The 16,332-nt window shown below is 41.0% G+C and overlaps 1 protein-coding gene across 2 annotated transcripts in view; it reads right to left on the minus strand.

Moving 5' to 3' along the window:
- The window catches only part of taok1 (TAO kinase 1), a 63,996-nt gene that overhangs the window by 33,196 nt on the left and 14,468 nt on the right, over positions 1 to 16,332 (minus strand). For both annotated transcript variants that reach the window (XM_012957134.3, NM_001122788.1), the window contains exon 2: positions 1,110 to 1,337. In XM_012957134.3, coding sequence (XP_012812588.1) covers positions 1,110 to 1,241 — 132 coding nt within the window. In that variant the 5' untranslated portion in view covers positions 1,242 to 1,337. The remainder of the gene's footprint in view (positions 1 to 1,109; positions 1,338 to 16,332) is intronic.

Consider the following 16,332-nt stretch of genomic DNA (forward strand, 5'->3'; position numbering starts at 1 on the left):
AATTATCTCAGAATATTACTCTTTACATCGTACTAAAACTCAACTCAAACCCTTTAGGGCAGTGGCACATGGGGAGATTAGTCGCCCCGCGACAAATCGTCGTTACTGCGGGCGACTAATCTATGGTGAGCTTTGTCAGGCTTATTTGATTGTTTGGCCCTAGGGCCAAAAGTCTGAATTAAAACAGCTGGTATGTGGGCCAATTGGACTGAGGACCACATCAACGAGCCAGTGTGGCCCCCGATCTGGGCAATTTTAGGCTACATATCAGTCAGGTAGGCCCATAGCTCTGAAGGACGTGTATGGCCACCTTTAATTTCAATCCTGCACGCACTGAGGAATCCAACCCACTTTCTTAAGTAGCTAGGTCAAAGAGTTCCAAAACACTTTCTCAAGGATCTAGATTTTAAATTATTATGTATGACTGCAACAGAAGGGTCTTCTGGTATAAAGTTAGGTAAAGTTGGTATCAGGCTGAAACTCATTTTTTGCACTGTGCCTGAGGGTGTGCAGAGATCTGCGGACTGTGCTTTGAATTCTACTTGTGTCATGCAGCCCTCAATTCAAAAGTGGCGGGTTGGGGGAGGCACAAAGACATCCTCCTCTCCCACCCCTACCTTGCACATCATTCTGAAGCTCAAGGTAGGAGCGACCTGCAGCCCACATCAGGGCCCTGTCTTTACTGCCTACCACCAGGCGGTAAAGACACTGCACTGGATTTTTCATCCAGCATCCAACACATGTGCCCCTTACTGCTCTTGTACTTACACCCCCAGGGGTCATGAATGAACTCTGTGGAGATTTTTCCTTTAATCTGGATCACCAAACTTTAAGTCTACTAAAAAACAAACACAATAGTATAGTTTTGCCACCAATATGGATTCATACAACTTAGTTACCATCAAATACAAGGCACTGTTTTATTATTACAGGGAAAAGGAGAAATAATTAAAAAAATATGATTTGCTTAAAATGTATTCCATAGGAGATGGCCTTTCTACAAGTCAGAACATTCGGGATAATGGGATTTCGCTTAAGGGATCCTATATCTGTGTATAAGTGTGTAAATTTATTATAATATTATAAAAATCGAAATCATGATTACTTACAAAATAGACTGCTCCAAAGCTTCCATGTCCAATTTCCCGGAGATCAGAAAAAAGTTTTTCTGGATCATCCCTGAAGAAGAGTTCTGCTATGTCTGGGTCCTTCAGGCTTCCAGCTCGACTTGTTGACGGCATCCTGCTTCAGCAGTCTGCCGTTCAACTATCTAGGCTTGCAGTGCTGCCACAACGCGTGGTTCATCTGTGTAAATGTGGCCTCTTCACCATGGGCTACTAAAAGAGAGGAGAAAAATACGTGTTTGAATGAAGCTCATTCTGGTGAAAGTCTTGCAAAGTTCTCCTAGCCAACTCTGGCAAGGGCATTTATATTAACTAGAGCAGCAAAGCAGAAACAGACCCATAGACTATAATGTGCAAGACATACATGTATCATAACAGATGGTACAAATCCCCCCCAGTCCAAAATCTTCTGCTTCTATGTCTGGTGAAGCAGCAAAGCCTCAGGCTTGGCTCCCATTTCCAGCATTCAGGAAGCTGACTGAACAGCTATGGAAAGGTCTACCACAGAACATTAAAACTAACACTTCTGAAGACATTCAGTCTATAAACAATTTTGCCAAAATACTGGACTACAAACAAGAGCTGTGTATCTCAAATAAAATGCTGAAATTCTTTCATATCAGGCAATGCTAATTCTTGGGCACCTGCATGTATGCCTTGGGTCACTTCAGAAGCAATACAAGCATACAAATATATTTCACAACAAGGAAGCACAACAACAATTTTGTTGTTATTGTTACTCAAACCACTTTCTGGTTGCTTATGTAATTTGGACCCTAGCAACCAGAGAGTGACTGAAATTCCAAATCGGAGAGTTGTTCAACAAAAAGTAAAATAATTAAAAAAAAAACAAAAAAACACAAGTAATAAAAAATGAAGACCGACTACAAATTGTCTCAGATCTCTACATTGTGTCTACATCATACTAAAAGTTAATACAAAGGTTAACAACCCCTTTAATATACACATCACTGCAACACTTAGCATTCCTGCATTTATATTTGTGCCACAAAGCTGGTCTTCCACACATGAACCAATGAAAAGTTCTGCAAGACTACATTTTGTGTAGGAGCAAACAGACTGCAAATTGATGGAACTGACCCATAGTCTCAAATAGTGTATTACATTCCTTGTATAAGTCAAAAACTTCAGCTGATTATGGTACTTCCGCAAAATTACCAACAATGCACAAAACTTTAAGGAAAGACCTGAAAGCGTAATATAAATATTGCCAATGGTATATAAAAGTTAATGTCTTCACGTTATAGAAAAAAAAAAGCGTTTAAGAGAACATTTATAAGAATGTAACATAAAAATAATGCCTATTAATTAAAACTGTACATTGCTTTTTAACTGTGATGGGGTTATCATCCCATAGCTACACAGGGTCACATTTCCGCACAGTGATCCTGCCAGGCAGGTCGTATCAGTGGTATCTGGGTATCCAGGTCTGTGATAAGACCAACTAGAAGGAATCCCAAAGTGTGAGCACTGTGTGCAATGTTGCTAATGTGCTCTATTACTAGAGGACTGTGCGCTTCAGTTATTTGTATACTTCAGTTTCTTGGTTTCCACAATAACCGCAAACTTGCCTTAAAATATAAGGTATAAATTCTGCTTCATGCAGTCTTCTCTTGGTGCCATACTGTGAAAAACAATATAGTATTGTCATGCCTGATGATTATGTTGTTTGTGGCATACAAATTAGATTATTGATTTTCACAGACATAAATAAAACAAGGGATTGTTCATATAAAAAGAAGCACACTTTTTAAAGGGGGAAAAAAAACAGACAATGAGATGAAAACTGAAAAGGAAGGAAAATTGGGAGGGGGAGCTAACCGATGGTCACTAAACATTCAATGCAAGTGAAGGAATGTTCTTTGGATGAACAGCGATTATGTCATGCTGTTCCATCTTTTAAGAAACATCAGATTCTTACAAAAAGGACATTGTTGAATAGCGACTGCTGGAATCCCACAATTCACCACTCTGTACATATGTAAATCTGGGGTTTAGGGGAAGAAAAAGGCTTCAGACTAAATAAATCAATGCCCGATCAAATGCTTGGCTTTATTTAGAACTTTTCATTCAAATTTGTATCATTCACTGTGAGAAATCAAGTTCATTTTAAGGAACCAAGAACACCAAAAATAAAAATGTATGTTTTACTTGTGTACAGTATTCTATAATATTTCTCTGCTGTCTGCAATGTCCTGTCTATATTAATGAATTCTACTGTACAGCGCTGCGTACATAAGTACTATAGTAGTGTTCCTGAAGCAAACACCCCAGTTTTACCAGTGCAGGGCCACAATACATTATATTTCAATTACTTTAAAACACTTTCATTTTTTGGTGTTACTGTTCCTTTAAGAATTGACAAAAACAATGTGAATGCAAAAGAAAAGTTTAATGTTTGATTCTAGTAATGTGTATTGTGTGTGTGTGTACATACACACACACACACACACACACACACGTAATCTCATAAATAACAAAGCTTATATATAGACAAAATCAATAGACAGTAGCAATGTGAGTTCACTGCAGGCAGAAAGCATGGTGTTTGTACCTGTTTTATGCACTTTGTACCTTGCTCCCCAGGCCCCCCATACTAACACCGTATCAGCTGTGTGCTGCCCTAGGCACATCCCCTATTCTACCCCCTGTGCTGGCCAGGCAGGTGTGCCTTTAACATTACAATCTTCCCTTGAGTCTCTATTGCTCTCATTCTGAACCTATATTATGAGAGCCAACCATAAATTAACATAAGACTTATGTATTTTTGCCAGTAAAATGAGCACCAGGAGTGCAATTTACCAATGCAGGCACCAAAGTATTCAAGAAACATTTCAGAAGTAAGCAATATAAATTGCATACATGCAGTTTTTAGGAATAGGTCAGTTGTTCGCTCCACCAATGTCATGCTATAGGTTTAATGGCCTATTCTTAGCAAATGTTTAACTGGTCTTTATTTTTTAATTATTTTTGAACTATATGCCTTCTTCTCTTGGCTCTTTTAAGCTTTGAAGGGGGGGGGCTGACCCTGGCAACCAAAAAACGATTGTTCTGCGAGGCTACTACTTTATAGCCAATGTTACTTTTTATTACTTCACTTTCTATTTAGGTTCTCTTTAATGTATATTCCTGTCAACTCTCTCAGCAACTACTGCCTGGTTGCTAGGTTCAGTTGGGAGCCCAGTAACCAGATAGCTGCTAACATTACAAACTGGAACACTGTCATACAAAAATTTCAATAATGCAAAAACTACATAACAAATAACGAACAATTGCAAATTGCCCCAGAACAGCATTCTCTACATCATACTAAAAGTTATTTTAAAGGTGTTAATCCTCCTTAAAGGAGTAACTTCTGGTTTCTGCTAGACTCTACCAGGTGGGGGTCAATTATAAAACAAGCCAGTGTAATGAGCAGGTAAAAATGACAAACTAAGCATAATGCTGAATCTAGTTAAATGCTTCAAAACAAACCAAGCCATTCTTAGTTCTCTCATGGGGAATATGAAATTACTAACAAGCTTACAAATAATTGCAATTCAAAATGACTACACTGTTGCTCAACAAGATCTCTTTATGAATGATCAGCAGTCAAAGCAGCGTTTATTTATATAACTCACATATACATAGTGCAGATGCAAATACATACACACTGACCATTAATCATGGATTATTGTACGTGCCATAAAAGCTTAGTGCTTATGGTATGAGCAGAGTACTTGTACTGATATTCAGCTAATTAATGCATTAGTAGAAATGGTTTGGTATGCCCATAAACTTCGATCAAAACCCTGGTTTCATAATAAGTCCTACTAGTAAGTGTTAGACAACTGAACACAAAAGATAACAGCACGATCAGGAATATGCGATTCCTGCACCACTATGACAACAGCCCTCCCAAACATGACTATCTCTCTTCATGTTACCCTTTTAACTTACACCCCAAACGGTCTCTAAAACGTATAATTTACTCATCTAGCAAGGTTAGGGTTAAGGTGGCCATACACGCACTGATATTATTGTACGAAACAAAGTGCATGTGTGGTGGGAGGCAAGGCGACAGACATCGGTAAAAGCCTTGGCTATCGATCATCTCGTCGATCTGGTAGGACTGAAATTTTTGATTGGGCACCTTTAAAGGTGCCGAACATTGTAACGTTAATGCTGAATCATCAGATAGGGGTAAAGAATTTCTTTGATTTTACCTGCATATCTGAGGATTCAGCTCTTAACATTAGTAGAGCGGACCAATTCCCTTTGTAATTGCAGCGTGCATGGCCACCTTTAGTCTAACGGACAGTAGAACCATAAATCCGCACAAAATTCTTGAACTGGATAAAAAAAAAAAATGTATAGAGAATCTATGCATCCCTTATGGCTGCAAAGAATGGGAAGACCAATAGATTCTATGCATATTTTTTGACCACAAAAAATTGGGGGACCCATGGAGTTTACACATCCCTTAAGGCCACAGAGAATGAGGAGGTGCATTACAGCTTCAAGGAATGGGAAGACCCATAGATTCTATGCATCCCTTACTACCACAAAGAATGGGGAGCCCCAGAGATTATGCACTCCTTACGGCTGAAGAGAATGGGGAGACACAAGGGTGCATTCACCTGCCTTGACACAGTGTGCAAAATGCAACCGCATGTTTTTTCCCCATAATGTAATTTTATTTTTCAGAATTCTGGGATCATTCTTGACACAATTGTGCATGTCCCTGCTGCAGCTGTGCCGATTCAACTGTGAGTTTGCTTTGTTGCAAACTGGGTGCAGTTGCGCCAAATATTTTCAAATTTTGGTGTTTGGCATCCAAAAAAAACATATATCTTGCATTGCCCATGATCAACCCCCATAACAATGGCCGCCTACAGTAAAGTTCCTTATGGTGAAAAAATCTTTGAGCTTGTCCATCAAAGAAAGAATTTTTGTCAATAAAAGTAAATGCCACAAATATTTCAGTTATTCCCTGAGGAATAAATTAAATGTTACCATTTCTTGCCTCCCTGAATCATTTCATTCAATGATGCATTCCCATGACTGGGAATAACACTGTATTCTGATAAAAAAAAATGTCAGAAAGGTGCAATTTTGAGGGCAATTCTAATTTTCCCAACAATGCAGCTTTCTTCCAGAACTCCAGAATTGTTGCGATCACCAAGCACCAACTGCACTTGCACTCCACTGTGAATACGACACAATTGTGCTGAAAGTGGCACCATTTTGGTGTCACCTGTGTGTCTGACTCTTCGGACACAAGTGCAATTTTGTTGCGGGAATTATTTTTTTTTTGTGATTTACTATGTGGCAAAACCCTGACATATCCAAAGACAAAAGTAAACCATTTAAAAGGGTGAAGACACACAGAGCTACTAGTAGCAGCTACTTGTCAGTTACTAAAATAAACAATGCTGATCATTTACTGCTTCTACGTTTGTTTTAGCAGAGGCAATTCTCAGTATTGTCTATGGCAGGGTATTTTGACTTTCAAACAAATCATTTGCTACGAATGGCACAACCCTAACATATTAATCTGAAGAGCTCTACAAAGTGTGAGATTTCTTTTTAATTTCCACCCCACATACACTTCCCCTTTAGGGCTCTGGCACTTGCGGGCAACTAATCTCCCCGAGTTGCCATCCCACCGGCGAAAATGTAAGTCGCCGGTGGGATGGCACACGCGGCAGCGCGATTTCGACAAATCGCTTGCGCAGCGTGTGCCATCCCACCGGCGACTTACATTTTCACCAGTGGGATGGCAACTCGGGGAGATTAGTCGCCTGCGAACAGGGAGATTTGTCCCCTTAGGGCTCTGGCACACGGGGAGATTAGTCGCCCATGACAAAACTCCCTGTTCGCGGGCGACTAATCTCCCCGAGTTGTCGCCAGTTGCCATCCCACCGGCGACAATGTAAGTCACCGGTGGGATGGCACACGCGGCGCCGCGATTTTGGGAAACCGTCTAAAAAGCCTCGTGAGGCAACTTACATTGTCGCCGGTGGGATGGCAACTGGCGGCAACTCGGGGAGATTAGTCGCCCGCGAACAGGGAGTTTTGTCGCGGGCGACTAATCTCCCCGTGTGCCAGAGCCCTTAGAATAGGATCTAGGAGCTAAAGAGGCTCCCTTCCTTATCCCTTATGCAAAACTGTCTGGGAGCCAATGGAACTGCCTGATGGTCAATGTCATTGGATGAGAATTTGCACACAACAGAGACCCTTTCCGCACACCCAGGCTCTCCAAAATAATTGAACGCCCGGTGCACAATGTTGCTACATTGGATGAGAATTTGCTCATATATTTGGTTAGACACATGACTAACAAACCCATCAATAACTTAAATGATCAGGTTTTTTTATATTGTAGCTGCTCTGCTGCACCATAGGAAGGAGTTGAATCGCCTTGCGTAGGTACCCCAGGACCCCAATGTATACAGACCATTTCGTACTAATAATAAAGCACAGGTATCCCCATGGGTCATTTGCATCATGTCTTTATCCATTTTCAACATTCAGATTAGCTGAATATTTTGATAACATTCTCACTAGGCTAATATACCCAATACTGTAAATAAACATTGTTGGATTTACAGATATAACAGGAAATAAAGCACACTTTTATTTCTCTCAAATAAAAGTAGAAGTCACCAAGTCATTCTACAACAATAAAATGGCATTACGCATCTGGCTGAGGGCTTTTATATACTTTACTGAACAATAACAATCCCTTTATTTCAAAGACGGAAGAACTGTGTAGCTTATTATACACAAGCGTCTGAGTGAGTCACATGACAAACGACATCACTATGCGCTGAATATAAAGATATGCCATACAAACTATTCATGGTTCCTGGCAGTGAGCCTCACCCAACTATTTTAATATTACTGTTAATCCCCTGACCCAACTGGGAGAATATGTAGACTTTTCCATATAATTTGAAACTCAGTCAGTGACTATATGTTATTTACAGTGTATATATAATACACAAGAGCCTGAATATCCTTTAACTTCTCCCTTTAAACGCTTCCAGTTCCCAAAGGATATATTTCCTCAAATTCATCTCCTACTCATTCATCTATAGTGGCCCTGAGTGGGTTAAATCCCCTAGGAAGTCTCACATAGGGAATAATTAGCAGAGAGAGAGAGGGTCCCCCCAGATTGAGAGCAGAAACCTAAGGGAGGGAAGGTCTGTGCCTGTGTGGAACAGCTTGGAGTGCTCCCAAACAAAAAGGACTCTGTAGAGGTACTTTGAGTCGGTGGTGTTGTATTTTTTTTAATTTTTTTTTAATTTTTTTTGGGGGGGGGGGGAGGGAGGAGACCAGTAATAGAGAAGGAACGTACTCCTAGTTAATCCCTTGTGTGGCAGGGGCTTTGTTTTATATTGTTTATGCTCCTGTGTGGCAACAGAGTCTGATCCTGCTCACACCTTATAAACGGTGTTTAGTGATGTCATCAGTTATAATTGGTATTTAGCGATTGTCACAGCTGTATTAAAATAAGTAAAGCCCCTGTTGTAAAATATGAGGATATTAGAAGTCACCTTGGTGTTCCTTGACCTGTATAAAAATGGAACTCTGGGGCACTATATATTCAATATCTATTAGTTACATTACAGTTTTATTTAAAGGGAAATGCCAACCAAGCAACTTTGCAATATACATCAATTAAACATCAGTTAAAAATATGCAGTCTTTCATGATTTATAATATAATAATATAGTTCCCTAAGCCCGGCCCCCTGTTCCCATGCTGATCTGGCTACTGTGAGACTCAAAAAAATGTAACAGTAGTCGACTGTCCTCAGCTTGCCTCCTCCAAATCCCACAATTCCCTGCACACATTATATCAATGATGACAGGAACATCACAGCGCAATGCATTGTGGGTTATGTAGTTCCTGCATGCTGTCTGTAAGCTGTGGAGAAGTTGTTACAATTTGTAACTTCAATGTTTTAGTCCCTCTTCCTCTGCCAGGATTTAAAACGAAGCAGAAAGAGAATGCCTGTTCTGCAGCTGGATTTCAGCAAATAAAAATGCTATTTATTCATACTTTTTGAAGGGGTTTCTGTGTTGGGCGGGTTTTATAACAAATTCTGGTTCGGAAGTAGGAGTTCCCCTTTAACATGACTTGGTTTTTTTTCTATAGCTATGCACAGAACTATGAATGACATCAAACCATTGTTTATCTTTACTTAGGCAAATGGCCCACAGGGATTACTTGCCAGTGATGAATCTCTGCTACTGCGGGCAACTAATCTCTCCGAAATGCCTTTCCACCAGCAACAAAGGGAAGCAACGTGTAGGCCCTTCCACAAACGATTTCCTTTGTGGAAAGGCATTTCAGAGAGATTAGTCACCCGCAGTGGCAGAGATTTATCGCGGGCGACTAATCTCTCCATGGGACATTAGCGTAAATTATCTCTACTTAAAGGGATACCGACACCTTTCTATACATAAGAGCATATATGTATTACTAGTTAAGTGAAACCTTCACCACACGTGGTGGATTCTCAGCCTGTGTTTATTGTAATCTACCCCTATGCTTGAATCAGTGCTCTCCTGTGTCGGCATCCGGAGCCACAGTGTTGGCCTGGGGGCAGGCACACAGGGCGGATTTCAGTGCTGAAATGTATACTCACGTGTTGGGCCAACAGTGGCTATGGGTAATTCAGGGCAAAGTAATTTTGTGGTTTCCACAATAATGCCAGGCTTATGTCACATGGTGTACCATCTCATGCCTGCATACTTTTGCTGTTGCCTGAGCAGACGCAGCAGGTTCTCTTGTTTACATTGAGCTGGGGGTGTGGCGACCCTTCAGTAGGTTGGGGTACAGTTTACATTTGTGATCCAAGCTATGGAAGGAGTTGTAAGTGTTTCTGGGCTCTGGTTTTGCTTTGCTAGTGACATATATCAGTTGGGCAGCTTTCCCGTGACTCAGCTGACTAAACAGCAACTAATGTGATCAGTGTGTCCATGGGGAGCCAGGCCTGAGCTGTGCAGTGACAGTAATGACACCGTGCGAGGGGCTTTACCCATGAATAGCTCCGTTCATCGCTGCTGTCAGGCATGTGCTTAGGGTTTAATTGCTGCACGCCAATAACAGAATCTGCCAATTAGAAGTTTAACAATCATGTCATTCGGGTATAATAAATCTCTATCTGTAGGCCTGCCGTTTGATTCCAAGACAGAAAGCGCACTTCATTCCAAAATGTTTGAGAAATGTGTGGCAATACCCACCACACCCTGTCATTAATGAGTAACCTGGCATACAGGCCCTTTGCTCTCACACATCTATTTCTGTCCCATTTTGGCTCAAGCTTGTGCCTTACACTTGCACATAACAATACACAAGGGTTTGGGGGGGGGGGGTGTTGACATTTATTGAAATAAAGGGGCTGTTCCCCTTCATTAAAGTAGTAGTAGTACACAGTTTTTAGAGTAATTTTTTTTTAAAATGAAAACATTCTGTTTTGTCCCCCATGTTTCCCCCAGAGGCAGCCCTGTAAACCATATCGCCAGCTCTTATGATTTGAAGCATTAGCCGATACTTTTCTAAGCAGAACGTCAGCTTTTACTGAGCATGCTGCCCAAGATTTACTAAAGATAAGGACTAAAGCCGGCAAAATGTGGACCCGCACCCAACCCTAAACCACCTTCTCCCAAAACTGACCCAACCCACCTACCTTTGACATTACCGAAGGGGGCGGGGCATGTAAGACTATATAAATGAGCAATTAGCAAACAGCTGGGGGAGGAATAGCAGCATGTTGAAGTTATGGGTGGGGAGGACCACAGGCAGAGTTTGGCCCACCACCCACTAAGGATGATGGCACATAGTAAAATTTGTTGGCCACGGTAATATTTGCACTACTGTGTGTGTACGGTCTTCTGAAAATGCCATCCCCTTTGCTGACATTACACCCACAGCAATTCAATTATACACAGCAATATAGATTAATTGCGGAAAACCACTTAGGAAGGTATTTCAATATGCCTTTAAAAGGGAAACTAAAGCTATATTCACATGAAAAATGCAATAATACATTACCCACAGTATACTAGTATAAAAAGTTATTCCATAAGTCCAGCCCGAGTCCCTCAGCAAAGGGAGCAAAGAACCGTATATATATCAACACATTAAGTGGAGTACGAAAAGCGTAAGGCAATAGAGATGTTGTGTCAATAATGATTTTTTGAGTACCTAACTCCATTTATGTGTTGATCTATAGTAAACTAAAGCTATGCCCATATATTCTATTGAACTTTTCCAGAAAAATAAGATTACAAATATTCCTTACAATTAGGCACATTTTCCTATTAAAGGCAAAGGTTTCTTTGTTTGTTTTTTTCTACTTCCCTGGGCTTTAGTTCTTAAACGTCATGCTAACAAGCTTGTATTCAAAACATTAACTATGACAGATCATATAAAAATGCACCACACCTACAAAATTGCTCACATGGTGACAAGTCAGGCAAGGGTAAGATATTTGCTGAAATAAGTCATCAAGTACAGATACAATATGCATTTATACAATAAAACTCATATCAATCATACGAATATTCTGATTGCCAATACCCTGTAGGAAGCCTCCCACTATAAAGAGAGAAACTTCTTCAGAGATGTGCTCAATACTAGATGGAAGTAATGTGTTTTGAATCAAGCTGTTTGTCTGCTTGAGATGATGGTTCTTATAAAGGCAGTGGTTTTTGGACTTGTTTTGGTCCAAGTCCATCTCTGATGGTCAACATAGTCAGCCACCGACCTTAGCTCAACACAAGGGCATAGATATTTAAGAACATGGTTGTTTCAGCCATAATTCAGAGAATATCTAGCAAATAAATTATTCGCCCATAACTGTATCTCAGTCAGTGGCTGGTGACATGTTGCTCACCAACCTCATGGATGTTGCTCCCAATGGTCACAAAGTGGGACATTTTTTACTTCTATCTTGGAGACAAGTTTTGGAGGCACAGAGACCATGGGTACTGCCAAGCAAAGACTCCTATAGGCTGCCAGTCCACTCTGGGCTACCAAATAGCCATTCACAGCCCTTACTGAGCATCCCTTGGGAACTTTGTTATGGTTGCGTTGCACCCTAACTTTTATTATATTTAAATGTTGCTCATGGGAAACTCCATTATGGAGGGCTAGCTTGACAGTTAGGGAACCACTCTTACACAGAAATATCAAACAGGGCATTTTCTTGAAAATTCCCAGTGCTCACAGTCACAAACCAAAAATTCAGGTCAGAGGTTATACACAGAACTTCCTACTAATTTCAATGGAACACAACACACAGCAATTAGAAGGAAGAATCTGATCACCAATATCCACTTGGATACTGCCCTTAACTCCACTGAGAATTCATTGTATGCCTTGTGCACATAAGAAGATGATCTTTCACTTATTCACCTGCCCAAGTGGTTCTCCACACTGGGTGCAGCTGGCATTTCATCAACAATCAAAAAGCTCTCCCACAGTGTTGAATATATTCTGTGGCAGAAGTAATATCTCTTTTGTCTTTTCCATAGGTGAATACAAAAATAGATTTCTTGCTAAGGTGGTCAAGGTTTTGTTTCAATGTCCCAATATTTGTTAAGATAACAAGAGGATGAAAGAAATGACCTAGTATGGAGGAAACCTTACACAATGCTGACCTCAAAGGTCTACCCAGCACTGATAATGCAGCCTAAGGGCAATGGCACTCGGGACTTTTAGTTGCCCATGGTAAACCACGCTACTGTGCACATCAAAGAGTACCTAGTCTATCCACTGGCGATTCACATTACTTACAATCGGATACTTCAGGCTATTTGGAAAGCCTAAGCATTGTGTATGTTTTCCAACCGGAGATTCACACTATAACCGGGGGGAAAGGAAACTAGAGTTTTTGTTACCCACAGATGTGCAGATTTACAGCAGTGACAAAACTTCCCGTGTGCCATTGCCATAACATAAAAACTGCCTCTAGGGCACAGATTCCACAACAAAAGGGCTTCTTCTAGCCTTTACTGGCAACAGTTGGGTACAGGTTTAGCCATAGTGCTTCACACGGTTGACAATGGGAAGTGATCCTATGCGTTTTTATAAATATGCCTTAGGGGTCATTTACACACGACTGTTCCAAAGCAGTCGAGGGCCATTGGCTAAACACCAAAAAGAAAGGGAAAACCAATGTCCTAATAATTCAGGTCCTCCAAGTACATTATAAACACAAGATAAATGTTCCTTTTGCTGAACAACAGTAATGAACACTTAGGGGCACATTCATGAAAACATGAGTTTGAATCTTGAATGGGATAAATTCGGATTGGATACGGTAATTTCTTAAGATCACAAATATCATGAATATGCTAACGAAAAAATCATATTAGTCACGATAATATCGTATTGGCGATCCGAAAGTCACAGAGAGGTCCGAAACCTTTCCGACTTTGATCCTTCTGTGCACGATTTTGGAAGCCTCCCATAGGAATAAATAATAAAAAAACAACAAAACACAAATACAAGAGTATTGTAGAAATGATACCTATATTGTATAAAAATACATTGCAAGCTTTCGGAGCTCTAAGGCCCCTTCATCAGGCAAAATACAAATGAGAACTGAAATGGCACAACATTTAGGGCTCTGGCACACGGGGAGATTAGTTGCCCGCGGCAAAACTCCCTGTTCGCGGGCGACTAATCTCCCCGTGTGCCAGAGCCCTTATACTGATAGATCAGAGAGAAGTGTTCACAAGCAATAAATTAGGAAGTTACAGATAGATAGAGATAACTTGTGAAGATAGTAAAAGTAATTAAGGTTTATTAGGGTGGGATGTTAATAGTCCAGGGGTCTGGATTCAGTCAGATCAGATAGTGTGACATGAAACCTGACCCCAAATTAAGGCCCTGTCTTAATGTATTGAATAACTCCATACATTTGAATTCATAGATCTTCCTTTCTCGTTCAGATCCAAAGTTCCCTTTTAGAATTAACACCTTCATGTCCTGAAGCCTGTAGATCTGTGAATTGAAATGTATGGAGTTATTCAATACATTAAGACAGGGCCTTAATTTGGGGTCAGGTTTCACGTCACACTATCTGATCTGACTGAATCCAGACCCCTGGACTATTTACAACCCACCCTAAGGGCTCTGGCACACGGGGAGATTAGTCGCCCGCGGCAAAACTCCCTGTTCACAGGCGACTAATCTCCCCAAGTTGCCTTCCCCTGCCATCCCACCGGCGAATATGTAAGTCGCCGGCAGGATGGCAGACGCGGTGGGGCGATTTGCGCGAAATCGCCCCGCCGCGTCTGCCATCCTGCCGGCGACTTACATGTTCGCCGGTGGGATGGCAGGGGAAGGCAACTCGGGGAGATTAGTCGCCCGCGAACAGGGAGTTTTGCCACGGGCGACTAATCTCCCCGTGTGCCAGAGCCCTAATAAACCTTAATTACTTTTACTATCTTCACAAGTTATCTCTATCTATCTGTAACTTCCTAATTTATTGCTTGTGAACACTTCTCTCTGATCTATCAGTATAAGGGCTCTGGTACACGGGGAGATTAGTCGCCCGCGGCAAAACTCCCTGCTCGCGGGCGACTAATCTCCCCGAGTTGCCTTCCCTCTGCCATCACACCGGCGAACATGTAAGTCGCCGGCGGGATGGCAGACGCGGCGGCGCGATTTTGCGCAAATCGCCGAAAAAGACTCGCGAGGCTTTTTCGGCGATTTCCCGAAATCGCCTCGCCGCGTCTGCCATCCCGCCGGCGACTTACATGTTCGCCGGTGGGATGGCAGAGGGAAGGCAACTCGGGGAGATTAGTCGCCCGCGAGCAGGGAGTTTTGCCGCGGGCGACTAATCTCCCCGTGTACCAGAGCCCTAAATGTTGTGCCATTTCAGTTCTCATTTGTATTTTGCCTGATGAAGGGGCCTTAGAGCTCCGAAAGCTTGCAATGTATTTTTATTGTTAGCCAATATAGGTATCATTTCTACAATACTCTTGTATTTGTGTTTTGTTGTTTTTTTATTATTTTTGACACTGGCTAACACGGTACTACAGTTTTTGTTTTGTGATAGGAATCAATGGCACTCTGAAGCTCCAACCTGGTGCAAGGAAAGTCACGATAACGAAGCTTGAATGAATCCGAAACTTTCGTACTCGTGGTGACAATATGATTTTGTCGCGTAATTTTTAATGCACAGTACGAAAAAGTCACGAAAGATAACGAAAAAACCCCCAAAAATACGCAAGGTACGAAAAAGTCGCCAAAAATACACACGGAGCGTTCGAGGATTAGTAAATGCCCCCCTTAATGTACAGGTATAGGACTTGTTATCCAGAATGCTGGGGACCTTGGGTTTGCTGGATAAGGGTCTAGCCGTGATTTGGATTTCCAAAAAGTGTATGGAAGATTTCCATTTGATTTGTAACTTTCTGGATAACAGATCCCATACCTGTATATGAATGGTTTCATGTACGTTCTGCATAGGATTAAACATAGCTTAAAGAGAAAAATATACAATAATACATTGAATTTTTTTTTTTTTTTTTTTTTAAAGTTAATAAAGACAATTTTCTATAAATTCATTTATCATCATTTTAAAACTGTTAACATCCCGGAAACTGCTAAAAAAATAACTGTAAATAGTGAAAGTGCTTATAGATGGACTATGAGTAAACTTATGCCAATTAATTTTTTTGGGTTTAGCTCCCCTTTAGAAAGTGAAAGCTCTAAAGAGCAATTAAGAGCTAAATAAATATTCCTACTAACCATTTACAGATTACAAGGCAACTGATTACCCTAGCATAACAAAACAAGTGGGTGGTATAATGAGAGTCTTTCAAAGGAATATGAGTGAAAAAAGCACACATTCTACTGCCCCTGCCCCTTGTAACCATTACTGACAGTCTCTTCCACATTTAAAACAAATAAAAGAGCATTCCTTTTGTTTCTGATATATAATTACACTAAAAATACTCAAGTGACAGCCCCACCAGAACGTTTATTCTTAGAACCCACAACTAGCACCTACACAAACCCCCAGCCCTCCAAGCTAACACTCAGCCTCTACAGTTCTACTTTAAATTTCTGACAGGCCGTATCTCAGATGGATAAAGTTTACCCACATACTGTTCATTCAGAGCCAATCAGATATTCCAATCATAGGTTCATGTTGCCCCAATAAGAAGGAATACAC

The sequence above is a fragment of the Xenopus tropicalis genome, chromosome 2 (assembly GCF_000004195.4).
Source record: "Xenopus tropicalis strain Nigerian chromosome 2, UCB_Xtro_10.0, whole genome shotgun sequence".
NCBI lineage: Eukaryota > Metazoa > Chordata > Amphibia > Anura > Pipidae > Xenopus > Xenopus tropicalis.